Raw genomic sequence first — 23,760 nt, 5'->3', positions numbered from 1 at the left:
TTCTTTAGTGATCTTTGGGGTTGTTGTTGTTGTTGTTTAATGTTTTAAAATGTGTATAATCTTAAACCACATACTACTGTTTTAAATATGTCGTAGTCTTAATGAAATAGGACCATTACTCCCAACTTCAAACTATTATGCTTTTGATTATCACCCTCCTATATGTATTTATTTAAAAATATGAATGATGTTAGAGATCTCTTTCCTCCAGTTACTTTTCTTTCTTAAGGTCTGTTTGTGATAGGAGCAACTCCAGATTTATTGATGAGTTGACAGAAAGTTGACATTTTACAGATTGTTTAGTAATCAGATTACATCTTTTGACAGAAAAAAGGCTCTACTCTAATAGTGGCTAGTTTCCAAGCTTAGGTGTTAAAAGCCTATTTAGAGCTGATCCAGTAGTACTATTAGTTGGATTTCTGTAGGAAAATATAACTTTAATCCAACTCAGGATGCTAAAAATACATTTTTTAACATAGCACCTTCGAGTTGGTCTGCAGAAATAAGCTATATCTCTCTTTGAATTCATATAAAATAAATTTTCTGTAAGTTCAATCTGTATATTATGTGAGATATACAACCCGGTAGAATTAGACTATCGTGTGATTATGTCCTGTCTTTCTGTTACATAGTAAGTTTCTTAAGGATAAGAACTTACTTACATCTTTGTTTTCCTTTCATCACTTTGTGTCGTTTACTCACGTATTTGTTTTAAATGTTATATTGACTGTGTTCAAAACTTGTAAGCAGAGCTCTGTTTTCCCATAAATCCAGACATCTTACCTAATTTATATCAGATCTCAGATCTCTCTTTCAGTAGGTGGGCTTTAGAAATCTCTTCAGAGCAATGCTCAGTTCTTTGCATACTGCATTTTTTTTAAAATGTATGCCTAATTAGTATCTCTTAGAATAATGAAAATAAATCACCAGTCTTTTTATTTTTTTCTGGCCTCTCCAGTTTCCCAGAGACTTATAACAGTTAGACATTTATCTTCACTTTTCTGACTGAGCAGCTATCATTTTTACTCTATTGAGAGGGCAAAGTTTTGATTATCATTGCAATTTCCCTACGTTTGAACTCAGAACTTCTTTGTGGGGGAGAGAGTGCTAATGTAAATGATAATATGTTTTTAATTTCAAATTCCACTTGCCCATTGATGGGATATAGGCATGTGACTGACTTGTGTATTAACTTTGCATTCTGCATCCTTGCTGTAATCATTTATTAGTTCCAAGAGGTTTTGGGGTTTTTTGGGGTTTTTTTGTTTTTGTCTATTCATTCAGATTTTCTACATGGACGATCATATCATCCGTGAACAAAGATGGTTTCTTTTTTTTCCCCCTTTCCAATCTATATTTGTTTGTTTCCTTTTCTTATCTTATTGTATTAGCTAGACTTCCAATATGTTGAAAAGCAGTGGTGAGAGGGGACACACTTGCCTTGTGCCTAATCTTAGCAGGAAATCTTTGAGTTTCTCACCATTAAAAGTGATGCCAGCTGTAGGTTTTTTGTAGTTGCTGTTTATCAAGGTAAGGAAGTTTCCCCCTATTCTTATTTTAATGAGAGTATCAAGACTGGGTGTAAGTTTTGTCAAATACTTTTTCTGCATCAATAGATATGATCATATAACTTTTCCTATTTACCTTGTTAATATGATGGGTTACATGGATTGTTTTTCAAATATAAAACAAATGTTCTATCCCTGGGATAAATCTCACTTGATTGTGATGTGTAACTCTTTTTTGTATTGCTGGATTCCATTTGCTAATATTTCATTAAGAGTTTTTGCATCTGTGGTCTTTGGCAGATACTGGTCTGTAGGTTTTATTTGTTTTGTATTTTTTTGTCTTATTTTTGTATCAGGATAATATTAGCTTCATAAAATGAATTAAGAAGTCTTCCTTACTTGTCTGATTTCTTGAAAAGTGTGTGTGGAATTGGTGTTCATTCTTCTTTAAACATTTGGTTGAATTTTCCAGTAAAATCATCTATCCTTGGAGATTTCTATTTGGGGAGTTTTAAAATTATGAACTCAGTTTCCTCAGTAATTATAGGGCTATTCAAGTTGCTTATTCATATTGAGTAAGTTGTGATGGTTCATGTTTTTTGAGAAATTGGCCCACTTCTTTCATCTGGTCAAACTTACGTTTGTAGAGTTGGCTATAGTATTTTCTTATCCCTTCAGTGTCTGCAGGGTCTATAGTGATACATTCTTTTTATTCCTGGTATAGACCATTTGCATTTTCTCTTTTTTCTTTGTCAGTCTCCCTGGAGGTTTGTAAAAAAATAAATTTTTTTTTGATCTTTCAATGAAGTAGCTCTGTGTCTTATTTTTTTTCCTAGTGTTTTTCTATTTTCACATTTATTTATTTATTTATGTATTTCCTCTGCCTTGGGTTTATTTTGCCTTTCTTTTTCTAAATTCTTGAAATGAAAGCTTAGATTGATTTGAGACTTTTCCTCTTTATGCATTTTAGTGCTGTAAATTACCCTTCAGCATTGTTTTAGCTGTATCCTGTAAATTTTAATGTTATATTTCCATTTTCATATTTCTCAGTGTAATTTTTATTTTTATTTATTTCCCTGAGACTTTATCTTTGACCCATGAATTTTTTTTAGAAATATGCTGTTAGGTTTCCAGGTGTTCAGAGATTTTCCTGTTATTTTTCTTTCATTGATTTTTATTTTGATTTCATTGTAGTTGGAGAACATGCTCTGTATTATTTCAATTATTTTAAATTGTTGGGGTTTATTTTATAGCCTACGATATAGTCTATCTTGGTATATGTTCTGTGGCCTTTGAAAATAATGTACTCTGCTGTTTTGGGGTAGAGTGTATTATAAATGTTTATTTGATCCTGTTGGTTGATGGTGTTATAACTTTGCTAAATTTTTATTTGTTCTATCAGTTGTTGAAAGGGAATATTAAAGTCTCCAAGATTATTATGGATTTGTCTATTTCTCCTTTCAGCCCTAAAGTTTTTGCTTCATTTATTTTTTAGCTGTGCTTTGTGCATATGCATTTAAGATCGCTATGTTTTCTTACTATTTTGGCCCTTTTATTCATATGTAATGTTCTTTATCTCTGATAGTTTCCTTTGCTGCTTGGACATCTTTATCTGATACTATTATGGCCACTTCTGCTTTTTTAATTAATATTTGCATGATACATCTTTTTCTTTATTTTGTTTCTCCACTGTGATGAGGTCCTTTAAGATCTATCAGGATCTTTCTTTTATTTTCTGCCTGCTTATATCATTCTGTTTGAAGTGAATTTCTTTAAACAGCATATGTTAGGTCATGTTTGTTAATCTACTCTGCCAGCCTCTGGCTTTTAACTGATATGTTTAGACCATTCATATATAATGTAATTATTGATATGTTTCCACCATTTTATTTTTTGTCTCTGTTCTCTCCATTTTTTTTGTTTCTGTCATTTCTTTTTCTTACATTCCTGTGGATTACTTGAACACATTTTAAGCATTACATTATGATTTATCTGTAGTGTTCTGGGGTATATCTCTGATATAACAATAGCAGCAACAGTAGGTTTTAGCAGTAGTTCTAGGTATTATGTTACATATCCATAATTTATCAGTCTACTGATGGTGTCATTTTACAAGTTTGAGTGAGTGTGAAAACTTTACTTCTCTTTGTGTCCCTTTGCCCTTCCCCACTTACAGTATAATTGTCTTAAAAATTCTTGTGTATATTTTGAACCTCATTACATAATGTTATAATTTTTGTTTCAACCATCAAACGTAATTTGCCTTATCATTTTCTTTTTGTCTCCCTGATGTTGTAAGATTCCTTCTTTCATTTCCTTTCATCTGAGAATGTCTTGGTTTCCCCTTCATTTCTGAAGGATATTTCCTCCACATAGGAAATTCTGAGTTGACAGTTCTTTTCGTTTAGCACTTGAAAAATGTGCCACTGCCTTGTGACACTCCCTCAGTTTTCTTCATTTCCTCTCTAATGAGCACGTGTTATAAATCAATTTCATTTATGTGAAGACTTCTCCCTTCAGCCTGCTAATCAGCTCCAATCATTGTCCTGCTTATATCATTTTGTTTGAAGTGAATTTCAAAGCCTTCATCCTGGGATCTTTCTTCATAATCATCATGGAAATCCCTTTTCATCTCCTCTATTGGCTATCCATTTCTTGTATTTCTCACTTTTGTTTATTATCTATCTGACTCTACAGGAAGAATTTTGGGGGGAACTTTAAATTTCTGAGGGCATTTTTCTCTTAGACTTGCATTCAGTTGATGATTAGGCTAGATATAAAATTTTAGGTTTCCTAAAAATTTTGAAGGCATTGTTCTATGTCTATCATTTGTGTGTGTGACCTGGTTTGAGTCTTAGGGGGTTTTTCTTGTTTATTTGTTTATTGTATGTCTTCACTTTCTCTGGCTTTTTTAGTGCTCTGAAGTGTGACAATGATGTGCCTGGTAGGTCTGTTTTCATCCACCATGCTGACCCTCCCTGTGCCCTTCCGATTTGGAAATTCACGTCCTTAAGCCCTGTACGGTTTCAAATTATTTCTTTGATTTTCTCTTTGTTTTTTCTGTACTCTTTCTGAAATTCTTTTTATTTTGATGTTGGTTACTATAAACCAGTCTTGTGGGCTTTTAAAAAATCTTACCCTAAGTTCTAGGAGATAACCTGAACTTTCTCTTCCAACTTTTAAGATAATTTTGCTGCTATCTAATTACATCCTATTTTTAATTTCTAAGAATCTTTATCAGTTTGTTTTTGTCTCACTTGTGTTTTGTGTGTGAAATTTGTTCTTACCTTTTGAGAATTTTTTGAAAGTCAGGTTTATTGAGATATTTACATGCAGTCAAAATTCACACTTTTTTAGTGCATGGCTCTTAGTTTTAACAGTTGGGTAACTACCACCATAATCAAGATATAAAACAGTTCTTTGGGGATCTTGACCATCACTGATGTCACTATTTTTAGGTGTGTGTGTATATGTCTGTTGTGTTTTCTTCTGAGACTGATCATAGTTTCCAAAGAAGCATCTTCTGTACTCTTCGCTGGAGTATATAAGCTTGGCTGCAAGCCTCTGTGAGGCAAGTGCTAGAAAGAAGGTTGAAGGTCTTAATATGTAGGATGTAAACTTTCATTGGATCCCTCTGTTTAACTTGGGGAAGGAGATCTAGGAATCTCTGTTTTAAATGGATAATCAGTCATATACTTGTTCTTAAAGCTACCTTTATCTCACTTCTTGAGGTCCTCAGTATTGCTAATTTCTGAACCTTCTGGGGATTCTGCTTTTCACCTTTCTTTGCTGCTGATTTAGGATATGGCTTTCTCAGATACGCTAAGTCATTTTTCACTTCTGCTTTGCAGTTTCCATAATGGTGCCATCTCCTCATCTTTTATTCTTTGTGCTAATGGAGTTTATGCCTTTAAAACCTTCCCTGCTGGCATTGTAATGGGGTTTTAGGGAAAGGTAAAAGTAATTGCATGTGTTTAGTTCATTATCTTTAACTGAATATCTCCCTTTCTTCCCCTACCCCCCCCAAAAAGGGTGACTTACCTTGTGGACAAGATCCCTTTATAATCTAGCTTCTGCCTGTCTCTCCAGCTTCATTTCTCACTCTGCTGCAGGCTACCCCCAGCCTAAGCTCTAGTCACATGTACCTACTTAAGAGATTGCCAAACAAATCATGTTGCTTCATGCCTTTCAGTTTTGCACATGCTATTTTCTCAATGTGCTATTTGTCCTTTAAGACTCCTCAGTGAAGCTTTGCTGACTTGCAAAGGTGCCTGCTGTCAGATTTCTTATTGTATTACTGCAATTATTTATTTACTTTTAAAAAAGTCTTATCCTAGAGGTTTCTTAACCTGAGGACAGAAGTGGAAAGGCTCTCTGTGGATTAGCAGCAAGAAATCTTAGAATATCCTGAAATTAATTACAGAATTTCATGTGTTTGTTCGTATTTTTTGAAGAATTATCTAAGACAAATTTTCTATTAAGTGTGTACATCAGAAATACTTGTGGAGCCTTTTAAAATATAATTGCTTTGGGCTTCATTCCAAATGTCTGCCAAGTTACAGTCTGAAGTTTGAGCCCAGAAAGGTGTATTTTCAAAAAGCTTCCTAAATGATTCTTTGGAACAGGATCTCTGTCTGTGATCTACATTAGAGGCCTGGCATATAATGAATACTCAGTAAATGTTTCGAGAAAGAATAAGGGAGAAGCTTGGGTACATGGCATGACCTGAAAAAAATTTGCTACGTGAAACCTGAGTGGGAAAATCGCTGACTTCCTCTGTTATATAAATGAAGTCACAGCATCTGTTTGCCTCCGTTGTATATAACTGGAGGAATAGGAGAGTGGGGATTATTTTTTTCAAATAGGGAAGAAATTTGGAGAGCTACCTGTAAGAATGAAAGAAAAATTTATAGATTAGGGATAAAACAAGTCAGATATATATAGTCTGATTTTGGTTCCCCTGGCTGCTTATGGTTTTATATGACCCAGTGATTTGATTCCAAAAATGTAGGTTTCTGTGCATTTGAATGTCAAGATACCACTACTATATAGACCTGACCTCATAAACTGTAAATTTAAATTTAATATATGGCTAGTGATATGGAAAATGAGGAGACTGATATGTTGCATTGGTAAAAAGTACATACCATATTATGTAGCTGGTTGCAACTTAAGAGTGAGAACAGAAAGAGCTTTAATTTCCTGGAATGCCCTGCCTTGTGCTCGCTCTGTGTTTAAGGTTTTTAAAAATATATAACTTAAAGCTATAGGCATACTTTGGAGATACTGTAGATTTGGTTCCAGAGCACTGCAGTAAAGCAAGTTACATAAATTTTTTGGTTTCTCATTGCATATAAAAGTTATGTTTACACTATACTATATGTAGTAGATTGAGTATGCAATAGCATTGTATCTAAAAAATATACATTCCTTAATTTAAAAATACTTTATTGCTAAAAAAAGGGTAACAGTCACCAGAGCCTTCAGCAAGTCGTAATCTTTTAGCAGGTGGAAGGTCTTGCCTCAGTGTTGATGTCTGCTGACTGAGCAGGGTGGTGATTGCTGAAGTTTGGTGTGGCTGTGGCAACTTCTTAAAATAAGAAAGCAGTGAGGTTTGCTGCATTGATCGACTCTTCCTTTCATGAAGTTTCTCTGTAGCATGAAGTGCTGTTTGATAGCATTTTACCCACAGCAGAACTTCATTCAAAATCAGAGGCAATTCTCTCAAACCCTGCTGCTGCTTTATCAACTAAGTTTGTGTAATATTCTAAATCCTTTGTGGTCATTTCAACAATCTTCACCTTCACCAGGAGTAGATTACAGCTCAAGAAACCACTTTCTTAGTTCATCCAGAAGTAACTCCTCATCTGTTAAAGTTTTATCATGAGATTGCAATTCAGTCACATCTTCAGGCTCCACTTCAAATTCCAGTCCTCTTGCTGTTTCTACCACATTTGCAGCTACTTTCTCTGCTGAAGTCTTGAACCCCTCAAAGTCATCCATGAGAGTTGGAATCAACTCTTTCAAAATCCTTTTAATGTTGATATTTTGACCTCTTTTGATGAATCACTAATGTTTGTAATGCATCTAGAATGATAAATCCTTTTCAGAAGTTTTCAGTTTACTACATTATAGTCTTACAGAATATATGTTTCTTAAGTAGTAAGACTTGAAAGTCAAAATCACCCCTTGATCTATGGGCTGCAGAATGGATGTTGTGTGAGCAGGCATGAAAACAGCATTCATCTTGTTGTACATCTCCACCAGAGCTCTTGGGTGACCAAGTGCATTGTCAATAAGCAGTAATATTTTGAAAGGAATCTTTTTTCTGAGCAGTAGGTCTCAACAATGGGCTTAAAATAATTCAGTAAACCATGTTATAAACAGATGTGCTATCTTTCAGGCTTTGTTGTTCCATTTATAGAGCACAAGTAGGGTATGATTTAGCATAGTTCTTAAGGGTCCTAGGATTTGGGAAATGGTAAATGAGCATTGGCTTCAACTTAAAGTCAACAGCCATATGAGCCCCTTACAAGAGAGTCAGCCTATCCTTTAAGATTTGAAGCCAGGCCTTGACGTCTCCTCTCACTATGAAAGTCCTAGATGGCATCTTAGATCTTCTGGATCACTTGCTGCAACTTATACATCAGCACTTGCTGCCTCACCCTGCACTTTTATGTTATGGAGGTGGCTTCTTTCCATAAACCTTATGAATTAACCTATGCTAGTTTCAAACTTTTCTTCTGCAGCTTCCTTACCTCTCTCAGCCCTCATAGAATTAAAGAGAGTTAGGGCCTTCCTCTGGATTAGATTTTGGTTTAAGGAATATTGTGGCTGGTTTAATCTTCTATCCAGACCACTAAAACTTGCTCTATATCAGCGTTAAGGCTGTTTTCCTTTACCATTCGTGTTCACTGGAATGGCACTTTTAATTTCCTTCAAGAACTTTTCTTTTGCATTTACAACCTGCCTGTTTGTTTTAAGAGGCCTGGCATTCAGCCTTCTTAGCTTTTGACAAGCCTTCTTCACTAAGCTTAATCATTTCTATTTTTGATTTAAAGGGAGAGACCTGCGACTATTCCTTTCACTTGAACACTTAGAGGCCATTGATATTCATTGACATAATTTCAATATTGTTGTATCTTAGAGAATAGGGAGGCCCGAGGACAGGGAGGGAGATGGGGAATAGCCAGTTATTGGAGCACACACACATATTTATTGCAGTTATTCGCCATCTTATATGAGCATGGTTTGTGGTGTGCCAGAACAATTATAATAGTAACATCAAAGATCCCTGATCACAAATCATCATAACACATATAATAATGAAAAGTTTGAAATATTATGAGGATTACCAAATTGTGACAAAGAGACATGAAGTGAACAGATGTTGGAAGAATGGCACCAATAGATTTGTTTGATGCAAGGTTTCCATAAACTTCCAATTTGTTTAAAAAAAAAATCTGTGAAGTGCAATAAAATGAGGTATGCCTGTATGTCCTCTGCTTTACTCACAAGCCTCTTTAACGTAGCATAGAGCTGCTGCTGTATTTTTATATGTCTGTTCAGGAAAAAAGATCAGGCTCTAATGCTTTTTGTATTTTCCATTTATTATTTTTATTTTTTAATCTAGGTATTTAAGAGATTATGGCATCTGAAACCCACAATGTTAAAAAACGGAACTTTTGTGATAATATTGAGGATCATTCCACTGATCTTCCTAGAAAAAGGATCTCTAATTTCACTAATAAGAACATGAAGGAGGTAAGTCCATAGTTTCTAGCAGTGGAGTGGGTAAGACAGTTATGTCAGTCTGTTTAGGGTGCTGTAGCAGAATACCGTAGCCTGGGTGGCTCATGAACAGCAGGAATTTATTTCTCACAGTTCTGGGGGCTGAGAAGTCTGAGGTCAAGGCCCTAGCTGAGCTGGTATCCATCGAGGACCCACTTCCTGGTTCACAGATGGCTCTCTTCTCTCTACTTTCTCACTTGGTGGAAGGGATGAGAGAAAATTTCTGGAGTTTCTTTTATAAGGACACTAATCCTATTCATTACTCTTATGAAATAATCACCTCCCAAAAGCCCTATTTCCTAATACCGTCACGTTGGGGGTTAGGATTTCAACATAGGAATTTTGGGGAGACACAGCCATTCAGTTTGACACAGTTTAAGCTGTTAAATCCATGGATAGTTCTGGTTAAATTGTTTAAACAATGGGAGGGTGACAATTTTGCTCAATCTGCCAAAATTAAGTAGAATTAATGAAATTTTGAAAACTTTTTATATTCCAGCAGCTCTGAAAACTTTTTGGCCAATATACTGTTTTGATATAATTTAAATATTTTAGTTTAATTTTAGAGGAATCTCAGAGGTACTTTTTGCTCACCTCTTCAAGGCTCATTAGCACTGATACAATTTCTTAAAACCATATTAAAATTCAATTCACTTACCAAGCACCCTGTAAGTACAGAATGTGACTAGTAGCATGGAAACTAGCTAGATGGGTATGTTACATTGTCAGAAATAGCTACATACAATGTTGTTGCAACTAATGGTTGAGACTACAGCATTAGAACAGAAAAAGCTTTAATCCAAAAAACGTAAACTGTTGAATTCAGACTTGTTGATATCGATCAACAAGTTCACATAGCTTTACTAAAGAACTTAAATATGTAGCAATATGCTATCTACTTTTATTTTTCAGGTTAAGAAATCTCCAAAACAGTTGGCTGCTTACATAAATAGGTAAGAGCTTCTTTAAACTTTGTGGGAAACAACAAATATTGAAAGCTGGGTAAGAGTGAAAATAGGGAAAAATAAGTCTTCTCTTTTATTATAATAATAATTTATTATTAGACAGCGCCTTTGTTCCAGGGACTGTGCTAAACGTATCAATATTAGATAGATACATGTAATTATCCCAAACTATTGATGACTGAAACTAAAGATCTGTGATTTCTTTAAAGGTCACACACCCAGAAGGTGGTAAAAATGTCATTTATTCCCAGATCTGCCAAACTGTAAAGGTGCTTTCTACTAAACCTCTGGTTTTCAAGATATGATCTGAGGCCCCAGGGAGTCCTTTCAGGGAATTTGTGAGGTTGAAACTATCTTCACAACAATACTAAGATATTATTCCTCTTCCTCATTTTCACTCTCTTACAAGTGTACAATAGTTTTCCAGAGGCTACGTGATAATTGATGTTAACAAATAGATTGAAAGCAGAGGGAGATATGAGAATCCAGCTGTCTTCTATTAAACCAGATATTAGAAATTTTGCACAAATGTAAAAACATTGCCATTCTTCTCACTACATTTTTTGTTTGCTTTGGAAAATAAAATATTTTTTTAAAAAAATTCTATGTTCATATGTAATGAATTTATTATTTTTAAATAAATTAACAAATTTTCTCAATTTCTGATTCAGTACATATCAATAGATATTGCACACATAAAAAATTCTTTTGGGGCCTTAATAATTTTTAAGAGTACAAAGCATCTTGAGAGCAAAACATTTGAGAACCACTATACTAAACCATGAGATGTGCTCTGTTGTGTTTTATCTTATTCAAACAAATTAAATATACTTTAGCTTAATCAAAATAAGTGTTCTGTTGTATTATAAGTTAAAATATATATTCACACTTGCATGATTCAAAGTAAAATATTCAAACTTAAACTTTGCTAGAAAAAGAGAAGTGACAAGAAATTGTTATAATTTTGTTGTAATTTTCTTATTCCCTGAATGCCCTGTAATACTTCATTTTAAAAGCATCTAGTTATTATGCCTCTTCATTTTCTTTTGGTATAAAGTATCATTCTTTTCATTGCTTTCTAGGTGGTTTGTAATTTCCGTTTTATTTCCCTCTTCAATCTAAGAGTTAAGATTTTTTTAAATTATTGTGCTTATTCTGATTTTAGTGGATTGTGATCACAAAATGTGGCCTGTTAAATCTTTGTTTTTAAAAACTTTTAAAGGTCTTCATATGCTTCTTTTTCATTTAAGAAAAATCAATTCTTTTTACAGAACAGTTGGACAAGCTGTGAAAAGCCCAGATAAACTACGTAAGGTGATCTATCGCAGAAAGAAAATTCATCATCCTTTTCCAAATCCTTGTTACAGAAAAAAACAGTCCCCTACAAGTGGGGGCTGTGACATGGCAAATAAAGAAAATGAACTGGCTTGTGCAGGCCACCTCCCTGAGAAACTACGCCATGATACTCGAACATATTTAGTTAACTCCAGTGATTCTGGTTCTTCACAGACAGAAAGCCCATCATCAAAATATAGTAGTTTTTTTTCTGAGGTAAGTCATTTATATAAGCTTAACTTCATTCTTGTAATTATTAGCTTTTTCCTTTGCTGTATTCTACTAGTAAAATAATTCACTGCCCATTAAATTAAGACTATTTGAGAGATTGTAACTCCTGAGATAATTTTCTAGATTAACTAAATTTGAATCAGTAGTTTATTCCATTTCTCTAAGTTAGTGGTATCTCAGATGGAATGAAGTGATTGATAAGCTGCTATAAACACCCGGAATGGCAAGATGGCCAGTAGAAATTTAAAGGAAGGGAAAAGAAGAAATTTTGCCTACAAAGTGGACCACAAAAGCCAGTTATCCAGGTTCATTTTGCTGGGCTCTCAAAATTGCCATTGGAAACTTCATTTAGGCAAACTCAAACCTGCTAAGGTTTGCTGCTTTTCCAGCTCAGGCAAAATTAGTTGTTTGAACAGGCTCAGAGGAATTGTTTTGGGTGATAGAAATATTCTAAAACTGGACTGTGATGATGCACAAGTCCATAAATTTATTAAAATCCTTATATTATATATTATCAATGTGTGACTTTTATGGTATGTAAATTATACTTCAGAAAAATCACTTTTATGAAAAATGGTCATTTGAAAGAATGGTTTGATAAAACTTATAAATACAAGTTTATAATAATGTTTATTATTACATGTTTATTGTTCATGTTGTAGAAAATAAACCCAAAGGAAAAAATTATTCATGATTTCAATATTTATAAATAACAATATTAAATTTTTATATATCTTTTCTCTTCGTACTATACGTATTATTTGATAACTTGATTTTTATGTTTAATAAATTTAGATATTTTTCCATGTCATTGAATAATGCTTCTACAGTTTTTTCTCTTGCAGTTTTATTGAGATATAATTGACATACAGCATAGTATAAGTTTAAAGTGTATACATAATGATTTGACTTACATACATCATAAAATGATTACTACATTAAATTTAGTGAATATCCATCATCTCATATAGATACAGAATTTTTTAAATAGAAAAAAATTTTCTTTCCTTGTGATAAAAACTCTTAGGATTTACTCTCTTAACAGCTTTCACGTATAGCATACAGCAGCACTAATTATATTTACCAAATTGTATATTATATCCCTAGTACTTACTTACCTTACAGCTAGAAGTTCCTTTTGACTGTGTTCATTCAGTTCCCTCTCACCCACCTCTGGTAACCAAAGTCTGATCTGTCTCTCATAGTTTGTTGGTTTGTTTTTGATATATAATTGACCTATAATACTATGTCAGTTCCTGGTGCACAACATAGTGATTTGATACTTCTCTACATTTCAAAATGATCACCACGATAAGTCTAGTTACCAGCTATCACCGTACAGAGATGTTACATGATGAATGGATACATAATATTACATTACTTGAATGTGCCTTAATTTAATTATGACTTGGTAAACTTAGTATTGTTTCTATCTAGCATGACAGTTTGAAAAGCATTTCCTATGACATACAAGCAGAAAAAAAATCTTTTTATATTAAAATAATCCTAAGTATGTAGATGAAAGAAAATGAGCATCATAAGTAGGATAATAATAATAAGTCAATAAGATGAAAGAAGGGTAGAAAACAAAGTGTTATTAACTAAAACCATAATGAAATGACACACAAAAAAGTTTCCATTTGTCAATAAAAATGTCCTTACTTGTAAGAATAAGATCCTGGAGTAATAGAAAGTTAGTAATGCTAGGAGAGGTAAAAGAAGTACGTATGGTATCTGTGAGAAAAAAGGGGGCAAGGAGAATTTGATTTAATAGTGAATTTTCATGAGCCCTGGAGAATAGGATGGTAACTAAACCTTAGTTTTAAAGAGAATCACTGTCAGACTAATTCATTCACAGTATTTATTGATAGCTCCTTAACTGTGCAATGTGTTCTGCAGGCTCTTAGGAGATAGATGGTGAGTGAAAACAGGCAGTATACCCTACTCAGATGTAGTTACAGAAGTGATGAGGGCAACACTGATCAGATAATCAAAGAAACTACATATCCTGAAGGATTCTGAACATGTGACTGTTATAGTCTAGAAATCTGGCCTAGATTGGGACCTAGGCTGGTTCTTCATTTGAACTGAGGGAATAAACATTCCCTAGTGAGAATGCGTTTAAAAAAAAAAAAAAAAGGAAAAATGCTTCAGTTGTGCATTTATACTAGTGCCATAGGAGAGCATTTTTTCAAGGCCCTCCTTTTACTTTGCTCCCATTTTGACTACTTTCCGTAAACCTTCCTTAACCTCACACTTCAGTAATAGGTTTATTGATTGTCCTTTTGTTTCAGACCTTTTCTCCTGATGTAGTACATGCTCTAAAAGCCTAAACCTAAAAGTGATACTATAGTATTTTGTATAAGTTCACATATACATAACATTTTGACTCAATAGTTGTACTCCTAGATATATACCCAAGAGAATTGAAAACACAGGTCCACACAGATACTTATGAACAAATGCTCATAACATTTATAATAGCCAGAAGTAGAAACAATACAAATGTCCATCAACTGACTATAGATAAGTAAAATCTTATATTTCATACTATATAATATTATTTGATAATTAAAAAGGAGTAAAATACCAGTATATGTTATAATGTATATAAATGTTGAAAACATTATGCTGTGTAAAGGAAGCCACGTACACAAAAAGGCCACATATTGTATGATTCAGTTTATATGAAGACTCAAATTAGATAAAATCATAAGAGATAAAAAGTAGATTAATGATTGTCAGGGGCTGGAGAGACGGGAGAATGGAGTCCAGGGTTTCTTTTAGGGATGGTGAAAAGGTTCTAGAATTCATGATGGTGATGGTTGCACAACTCTGTGAATGTACTTATTAGCACTACTGAATTATACATTTTGAACGGGTAAATCTTATGGTATGTGAATTATATCTTAATCTGTTACTAAAAAAAATTGGAACTAGATATTCCAATTCTAAAACTAATCCTACAGAAGATTTTGTACAAGTGCACATATTTACATAGATATGTTCATTTGTATGTTTAGTTTAGGATGTTCATTGATGCACAGTTTTAATAGAGAAAAACCAGGATCAGTATGAAATTATGGTACATAAAGACTAGAGAATATGTAATTGTTCTTTTAAAAATGAGATTGATCTATGTTTTGATGTTGAAAAATCTTCATAATATATAAGTGAAAAAATAAGGTTTTAAACATACAGATATTAGACTGTTTTAATTTTATATCTACCTAACATGTCTAAAAAATGATTTGAATGATGCTGACCACTCTGTTAACTGTGATTGCTTCTGGGGAGTGTTACTAGTTGTTTTTGTGGGCAAGTAAAGAGTATTCACTTTTTATTTTAGCAGATTTATGCTACTTGAACTTTTTACAATGGGAGTATATTTCCTTAGTTATATAGAAAAAAAAATGAATGAATGAATTGAAATACTTGTCACAACACTGAATTTTTGTGGTTTCCCTCTCATGCTATTCAGTTGGTAATGACTAGCCTATACATTTACCTTTTCTTTTAATCTGCATTATTATAAAGTAAATCTTAGGTTTGTAGGTAACTAAAAATAATTTATTCTATGAATTATTGAGATTTAAAAGGAAAATAGTAGCAAATAAGAAAAAATATTGGTAAAAAATAAACAGGTCCTACATTTATTCAAATCATATTGTTCAGCTGCAATATTCCTCTTTGTGGACCAGTAAAAGGAGTCACCTCTGCATAATTTTAAAATATGTCTACCAGAATAATTTCATTGAAAAAAGAAAGTTTCATGTCATATCTCAATATGCTTTTTAACAAATTAGGTTACTGCCTTTCAGGTTTCTCAGGACCATGAAACAATGGCACAAGTTTTGTTCAGCAGGAATTTGAGATTGAATGTAGCTTTAACTTTCTGGAGAAAGAGAAGTATAAGTGAACTTGTAGCTTATTTGGTGAGGTAAGTGTGACCATTTATGCTTTTGTTCAGTAAAAGTAACTTCCAGTGTGTTATCTACAAATACCTCTTTTTTTTTATGTTATACTGGCTAAAATTTTAAACTTTCTATGTTTAGCTTCAATAGTGACAGTGTGGTTTAAAAAACATTTATCACCAATCTAAGAGTAACCAAACTACAGAAAACCATCTGTTTTATCATACTGAACAAAGCTGTTTTCTTCTCTAAGATTCTTTTTTTTTTTTTTTTAATATTTCTTCTTTCTTTTTTGGGGGGTCAGATTGGGGGAAGTAATTAGGCTTATTTATTTATCTTTGGAGGAGGTACTGGGGATTGAACCCAGGACCTCATGCATGCCAAGCAGGTGCTCTACCACATGAGCTATCCCCTCCCGCTCTAAGATTCTTATCTATAAAACTAAGTGATAACATTATGGGAAAACCAGCTTTTAAAAAAAATTCCCTTTGAAAATTTTAACCATTCCCTTCCTCACTATATTTAGGTCTCCTCAAATGTTACCTTAGCGAGGCCTTTCTTGACCACTTTATTGAAAAGTGCATATTTTTTCACACCCTGTCTCTCTCTTTCCCATTTTATGTTTCTCCATAGCACTTAGCACCATCGACATGCTTTATATATTTTACTTGTTTTTTGTCATTCTCTGCCTTCTCCTACCCCCTCATACTCAAACACACATTGAAATACAAGCCCTATCTCTTTGTTCATTGCTGTATCCCCAGCACATGACTCAGCGTAGACACTCAGATCATTTGCTGAAATGAGTAAATTTCTCAAAAGCAGTGTGAAGGTTATAATATGACAGTAAACAAGGAAATCAGCTCTCTAAGCAGTTTTGTTTCTCACAGGATAGAAGACCTTGGAGTTGTGGTGGATTGCCTTCCTGTGCTCACCAATAGGTAAAAAGAATATTTTTCAGGGAAAAAAGTCAGTTTAAAGAAGTGCAAATTATAACCTGTTCATATTTTTATAACTTAGTATTTATTTTTAGTTTACAGGAAGAAAAACAGTACATCTCACTTGGCTGCTGTGTAGACTTGTTGCCTCTGGTAAAATCACTACTTAAAAGCAGATTTGAAGAGTAAGTGCTAATCTGAATCTCAATTCATTTTTCTCTTTTAACATCCTTGATATTGTGCCTTGTGAGTGCATAGTGGTAGATTGAGCTCCATGGGACATGCATGGTTTCTCTTTTCCAGGAACTCATAGTCCAGTTGGGAAAAGAATTTGGAATGATTAAAGAACAATTACAGAAACATCTATAAACAAGTTACATACAATATGGTTTTGTGAAAGTTGTGAAATACACTTTTAAAAGGGGAAAGATCAGTGTGTATGTGTTTTTTGAGGGGGGTGGAGTATCATTTTTTGTAAAGGCTTCTTGGATGAATTTTGTAACAAAATGTCATTTCAGATATATAATAGTTGGTTTAAACTGGCTTCAAGCAGTCATAAAAAGATGGTGGTCAGAACTATCATCCAAAACAGAAATTATACATGACGGGTGAGTATACCTTTAAAGATAAACTCATGCTACTAAAATTTTCTTCAGGAAAGCAGCTTGATTAAACTAGGTGATAATTTTATTCCATGATTATTGGTATATAATACTTATTCTTTTCATTTTCAGAGGAATATTAAATTAGAATACTGTTCATATGGAAAAATTACACATGAAAGCTGAATTCCAGAACCCAGTAACCCCCTGTATCTCTTGTTCTGGCAGAACTCTACCCTTCATTTTAAGAGGAAAAAGCACAGCAATGATTTAACCCTTATAGCATCCATTATAAAGGAGTGAGAGAAAAAGAGATGGCCTTTCGTGGAATGAGTACTGAGGCACAGGAATGGAGGCAGCCTGCAGGGTCCTTTGGCTACCTAGACATTAACATGAGAATCCAGTGTAGATGATTACAGTTCTAAAAACTGTATTATAATCATAATTTGACTATTGCTTTGATGTGAAAATATGTAGCTTTTCTACCAAATGAGCCAGATTATAATGAAGCTACCAAAAAAAGAAAAAATCTCCAGTTTGCTTAAAGTCCATAATTTACTTTCTAGGCTCTCAAAATTTTCCCACTTTATATCCACGAACTGGTTATCCAAATGCTCCAAATGCCTAGTTATTTTCTTACCTGCTTTAACAACTAAGTAACCTTTAATTTCCATGGTTGGCATGTACTATTTTAAAGACTTGCTTGACTTCAAATGGTATAATTTTATCCTGATAAATACTTGAAAAGTTTATAACTGTTTTCATTACGTGTATTTACTACCAAAGTCCAGTCCTTCTATATTTGTATTTTTTTCTCCTTTTTTACTCCTAGAAATATTCAGATTTTAAAACAACAATTAAGTGGATTGTGGGAACAGGAAAACCATCTTACTTTGGTTCCAGGATATACTGGTAATATAGCCAAGGTAATCTATATTTAAGCTTAAAATTTTAAGCTTAAATCTATATTTAAACTTAATTAAAAATTAGAAATAATGTAATAGTGTTATGCATTCATAAACAAACTCTTTCAAATATCCAATTCAGTACTACTGTAATAATGTCTGAAGTCAATTTCATATTTACAAATGATTAAGGTCCTCTGGATATGAATATGACTTTGACAGGGAACATAGGAATTGGTTATTGAATGCATTTCAAATATAGCCACAGAAATAATGTGCTAATAGGTATTTAATGACCTAGTTCCAATTAGAGAAAAATATTTGAAAAAAAGTTAAGAACCCAGGTTAGGAAGGCATTTGAAAAGACAGTGACACTCAGGAAGCAAGAGATGAAGAACATAATCAATTAGTTTTGGGATATTTTTACTTGGCTTTTGCTAACTTCATGGGGGTTTTTTTTGAAAGTTAAATTGTTCTACTCACAGGATGAATTTGACATTGTTCTCTTGATTTACTTATCTCTTAAAGGAAAAGTATGCTACTAGTTTAGATTTTAATTTTTAAACTTCTGAAAACATTGGTAGTTAAAGTATAATTGCAGAAAAAAATCATTGTTAAAGAAATATTTCTACTCTTTTACTGGGCATACTGCTATCATAAATAGGCATTATCCAGAAATATAAAAACTTTGTTTGGTTTTAAAAAAATATAATCTAAATAGAGGAATTATGTCATGGATTTATAAAATTCTCAGAATACCTTCATGCAAAGAAGCATAATGGTGTTATCAAGCAAGTGTGTTACCACTATGTATAATTTTACTCTGTAGATTTCTTAATGATGAAAATCTTATCAACAGAAATCAATTTCCTGAATTTTTTTTGTTGTTATTATTATTTTAATTCTTTTGATAATAGGAGTTGGAAATGAAGTAAAAGTTGATAGAAAATAGAATGCTTTTAGACAATACATGGTATATTACCTTGTTCTGGAAGTGCCTTGTATTCTTAGTTGCAGAACTGAAAAATTATTGTTTCCTTAGAAACTTGCTTTCAATTTTTAAATTTTTTATAAAGGGGGAACCTTTATTGTGAACATGACCTTAAAATACTGTATTTATTATTACAAGCAATATTGAATAATTAAAAGTTCTATAAAGTTCCTTAAGCTATGATAAAACCTCTTTTATAATATTAAACCCTCATTTGTAATTTTTTGAGGGTATAAATCAGAAAGGCTGTCATCAAGCTCGCCTAGATTTATATAGCACGGAAGGAATTGCGGTGATGATGTAATGATCTTGCTTAGCTATAAAAAAGCAGAGTTGTTTGATCACAGAAACTAAAACATTCACTAAGCACGTAGCAAACATTTATTGAGCACATGCTGTGTGCTACAAAAATACAGATAAGAGGAATAAGACAAATCTTTACCCTCAAAAGTTCACAAAGGGAAACTAAGACAAAACAAGTGACAAAAAGGGAGAAGAAAATGGGGTGTGTGTATCTGTATTTTGGTTACTGGCTAATAAAATGTTTTTGTTTTATTCTTTAAGGATGTAGATGCTTATTTATTACAGCTGCATTGAGAGACTTCATCTGCTAAATAGCATTTGGTAATTCAGAACATCCCTGGACTATATGATTTCCCCAAAAATGTCTCATCTGAGAACTGAACTGTGAAAGAAATCAAAACCATTTTTTCCCTTTAAAAAGCCACATAGTGAAACCACTAACGAAACGCTAACGATCTACTTCACATTGAAGTGGAAAAATATCCAAAAAGAGCAGCTCCAACTTCAGTGAGGTGAAAGTGCACTATGAAGACTGTTCGCCTTTGCTGCATTTGGGATTTATATGGTTATTTGGTAACGTTGTTTAAGAACTACTGGGTCTTAATGCAATCCTGCATAAGAATATAATTTATACTATGTGAAAAAATAAGACAGGACTTACTACTAGGAATCACAAAGACCAATCATCATTACGTTTTTTAAGATTATGTTTTATAAGAAGACACTTAAATGTGTTCAACTACTATTTTCTTATGTTGAAAGGACCTTGAAAGTTTAAACCATCATAGCAAATAATCAATACTAAAAGTTTTTTGTTCACACTGAGATACTGTGTATGCAAAATGCCTTAATTACTAATAAGCCAATGTGTAATATCTGTTTAAGAAAATTAGAACCAACCATGCTTCTGAAATGATAAAATCATGGAATTAAATCAGGGGTTTCCACTCATGTAGAATGTTGTTGTTAAAACTTATTCCACACCATTTTTAAAACTTGAGAATATTCTTAGTATCTCTGATTTTTTTTTTTTTTTTTTTTGCCAGAATCATCATGTCATGTATGTATGTGTTATTCCTATATATAAGAAAAAGGTGAATATGTTTTTGTATGAATGCTTAACTGGAAATGTCCGTGGAGTTGGCTAATTTATATTCACTTTTTATTGCATATAGATTTCTAATATTTTCAGTTCTGTGTCATTTAAGTTTTCTTCATTTGAGTAAATTCACTAAATATTTCTATTTTTGCTTTTTTTAATTCTGATTTTATATGAATTGATTTTTTTCACTACATATCTTTAAAGAATTACATATAATGCTTTAGAAATGTTTACATTTAGTGCTGACCTTGTATTTTAAATTCCAACACTTTACATTACTACCTCCTCCAATGGTTGGTATAAAATGCCAGCAGGCTGTATGAGGTCTTTTTTTTTTTTAATACCAGTTTTAGTATCAATGAACTTCACTTCTGAAATTTGTGTATTATCTTGAAAGTGATTGGGGTTTAAATACCACTGTTGGTGGTTCATACATCATCTTATCTTCAATAAGCCTGAAAGGCATCTGAGCAAAGATTTTTAGTAATTGAATTTCTCTGCAGTAATCCTTCCAGCACTTGAATGTAAATCTTTAGCATTTACCAAATTAGCCACTACTGATGTGAATCCCAAACAAGCATCTTTCTTTCTTTAAAAATGTTATATTTCACTGTTACATTTTTGTGTAGCTATATTTTATATAGCTATGTATTCATCACAGTGAACATCAGTTGTAATTGGTTATTCTCTAAAGTCTTTAGATTAGAATAATTTATTACTGCACTTCTAGATTTTGAGAGTTATTTAAGAAATTTGTTTTTCAGGAGGTGAGAATTTGAATTGTGAACCTGTGTCATCTCTATGAAACCTTAAGATGATGAAATATAATCTTTTTTTGTTCCTATCTGTTTAGTTATCACTCTCTTATCTAACAGCTTCAACCAGTTAACTCAGTTGGTGCACAGTGCTAATGAGGCTAAGGACAGGATGTCAATCCTTTTAGGAGTTTATTAACTTTATACACATACACAGAATTGTTCATGGCTACAGACTGCACCTTCTCTTAGATATCGATCTCACAAATTCAGCTCTTTGTCACAAGGAAGATGGTATGTATAGCAAAGCATAAACCCTTCATTCATCTCAGATGGAAAGATAACTCAAATAATTGGCATATGGGATACTACAGACCTTTAATCTTGTATTTAAAATAGTATTAAAATTAACAGTATCTAAAAATCTGTGTTACTGTAATTTTCTCTGGGTAAGATCATTAAACAGTATCTTCTAAAAATCAAAACTTCAGTCAAAATTAAGTACAAATACAAATGAAACCTAGTAAGAAAAGGTATTATCCCATTAACACTGGTTTCCTATGCTTATGTTTGGGTTTGTTTAAAGGAGAGTAGATGACACTTCATTTTAAGCACTCGGAGCTGTATAAGGCAGCAGTCTTTAACTAACTTACAAATGTGATTCAGTGGCACACACTCCCAATTTCTGTTCTTGGCCTTTGCAGTTTACCTTAGTACCTACCTCTGTCAGTTACTGAGTTATGATTAGTATTAGGTAATTTTTAAATTCTTGGATAAAAGATGTTAGATAAGTAAATGTTGAACTCTTCAGTTGCTGTTAAGCTCCTCTCGTGCTTTTTAATCAGAACAGTGTTGATCTCCAGAAAGAGCCAAAGAGTTTACAAAGTATTTTGGCTGTTGTATTGACCTAGATTAGGACAATTGGTGTCTGTCATTGCTCATTTGTTGCTGTGCTATTAAGCAGTGTAACTGAAGGACTACCCAAGGTCTCTATGCTGTTTAATCTCGTCTACCTTCTTCAGCTTTCTGTACTCGACTTTGCTAACTTTGCAAGTCTAGGGGCAGGTAGTTTATTGAGGTGGTAGACGGTTATAATCAAGCAATTTGCTTCTACTAGAGATAAAGTAAATAGATTTTATAAGGAGTGTTCCTGATCAGAATAAAAGGTAAAAGTTAGAAAGCAAGCATTATTAGATAGTTTTGGCAGTAATTTCAAAGGTAATTGACAGATTATTTACATGAATCCTGAGGTGTGAGAATTTGGGTATAAATGTCTATATTTACTTTGACTAACCATTAATAACAGCATTGAACCCTAAGGACTATTGAGGAATTAAATCCCCTAAACATGCTTGGTACATGTCATGTCCTAATCTTAAAAATGGTTATATGGATTCAAAGCTATATATATCTAGACTTTGAAATAGTAATTTTCTCAAACTTGTATTTGGCAAGTTATTGATAATAATTAATATTAATGGATAACTAATTTGAATAATGATTATTAGCTATTAAATGCTTATAATAGAAATCATTTTAAATGTTTATTTAGTTACTCAAGTTAGTCAAGGAATTTGAAAAAAACAAAATTTAAGTTACTATTTTAGGAGTCATTCCCAGTTATTTTTCTTCCTATTTAAGAACAAGATGGTAATGTCAGTTGCCTTTGTTGATTTTAAGAAAAAAAAAAAAAAGACTCATAAGCAGCTGACCCAACTGGAGTGATCCATTTGGTTGCACTACTTATTTTTCAACACAGCCTTTTATTTGGATGACTTCAGATGAAAACAGTATTGCTGGACATTTGTTGGTAGGTATTTACTCCTACGTTACTCTTTCTCCCTTAATTTCTAATTCTTCTAGCTATGAAAATTGTCTTAAAACTTTGTGACACACTATTTCCCCTCCTTTTTATTTCTGTAACAGGCATATAGAATAAAAAGTTCATCCTTAAACATTGTATGATTCTAATTTGTAATACAGCTTGACTGATTCAGTAGCAACACCAAATGTAACAATAAAACAAATACCACATATCATATAGCCAGTATACTGAGTACATTTTCCAATGCTGTACTTAAAATAATATTTACAGTATTATAATAATCATAATTTTCTCTGGGTCAGATCATTGACTTAACAATAAGTACTAAAATCAAACTTCAGTAAAAAATTAAGTACAGTTGCAAATGAAATAGTATATACCAAAATATTTTATCTTATAGACTGTAACTAATCATAAAACACAAAACGACATCATTACTGTGTACTGGTAGTTCTATGAAAGGGCAGCCACACAGCTGCCAGTATTTTTCATAGCAGTGCTTGTTATATATTCTTTGATACACAGAATTACTATTCTCTGAACTACAAAGAAGTTTTCAGTTGGGAGAGGCCATGAGTCTAGATAAGGAGTCAGC

At 32.8% G+C, this 23,760-nt stretch overlaps 1 protein-coding gene across 3 annotated transcripts in view; it reads left to right on the top strand.

The window, feature by feature from the left end:
• KATNBL1 (katanin regulatory subunit B1 like 1) overlaps positions 1 to 23,295 on the top strand; it is a 58,995-nt gene extending 35,700 nt beyond the window's left edge. For 2 of the 3 annotated variants that reach the window (XM_031453367.2, XM_031453366.2), the window contains 9 exons: positions 9,142 to 9,272; positions 10,212 to 10,252; positions 11,536 to 11,815; positions 15,652 to 15,770; positions 16,635 to 16,685; positions 16,778 to 16,867; positions 17,201 to 17,290; positions 18,117 to 18,210; positions 19,745 to 23,295. In XM_031453367.2, the coding sequence (XP_031309227.1) occupies positions 9,156 to 9,272; positions 10,212 to 10,252; positions 11,536 to 11,815; positions 15,652 to 15,770; positions 16,635 to 16,685; positions 16,778 to 16,867; positions 17,201 to 17,290; positions 18,117 to 18,210; positions 19,745 to 19,777 (915 nt within the window). In that variant the 5' untranslated portion in view covers positions 9,142 to 9,155 and the 3' untranslated portion in view covers positions 19,778 to 23,295. The remainder of the gene's footprint in view (positions 1 to 9,141; positions 9,273 to 10,211; positions 10,253 to 11,535; positions 11,816 to 15,651; positions 15,771 to 16,634; positions 16,686 to 16,777; positions 16,868 to 17,200; positions 17,291 to 18,116; positions 18,211 to 19,744) is intronic. The other variant, XM_064485772.1, reaches the window with a different exon arrangement.
• The last annotated feature ends 465 nt before the right edge of the window (positions 23,296 to 23,760 follow it).

Source organism: Camelus dromedarius, chromosome 5, assembly GCF_036321535.1.
Source record: "Camelus dromedarius isolate mCamDro1 chromosome 5, mCamDro1.pat, whole genome shotgun sequence".
Lineage (NCBI taxonomy): Eukaryota > Metazoa > Chordata > Mammalia > Artiodactyla > Camelidae > Camelus > Camelus dromedarius.
The sequence above is the reverse complement of the archived record's forward strand: the minus strand, read 5'-3'. Positions and strand labels throughout refer to the sequence as shown.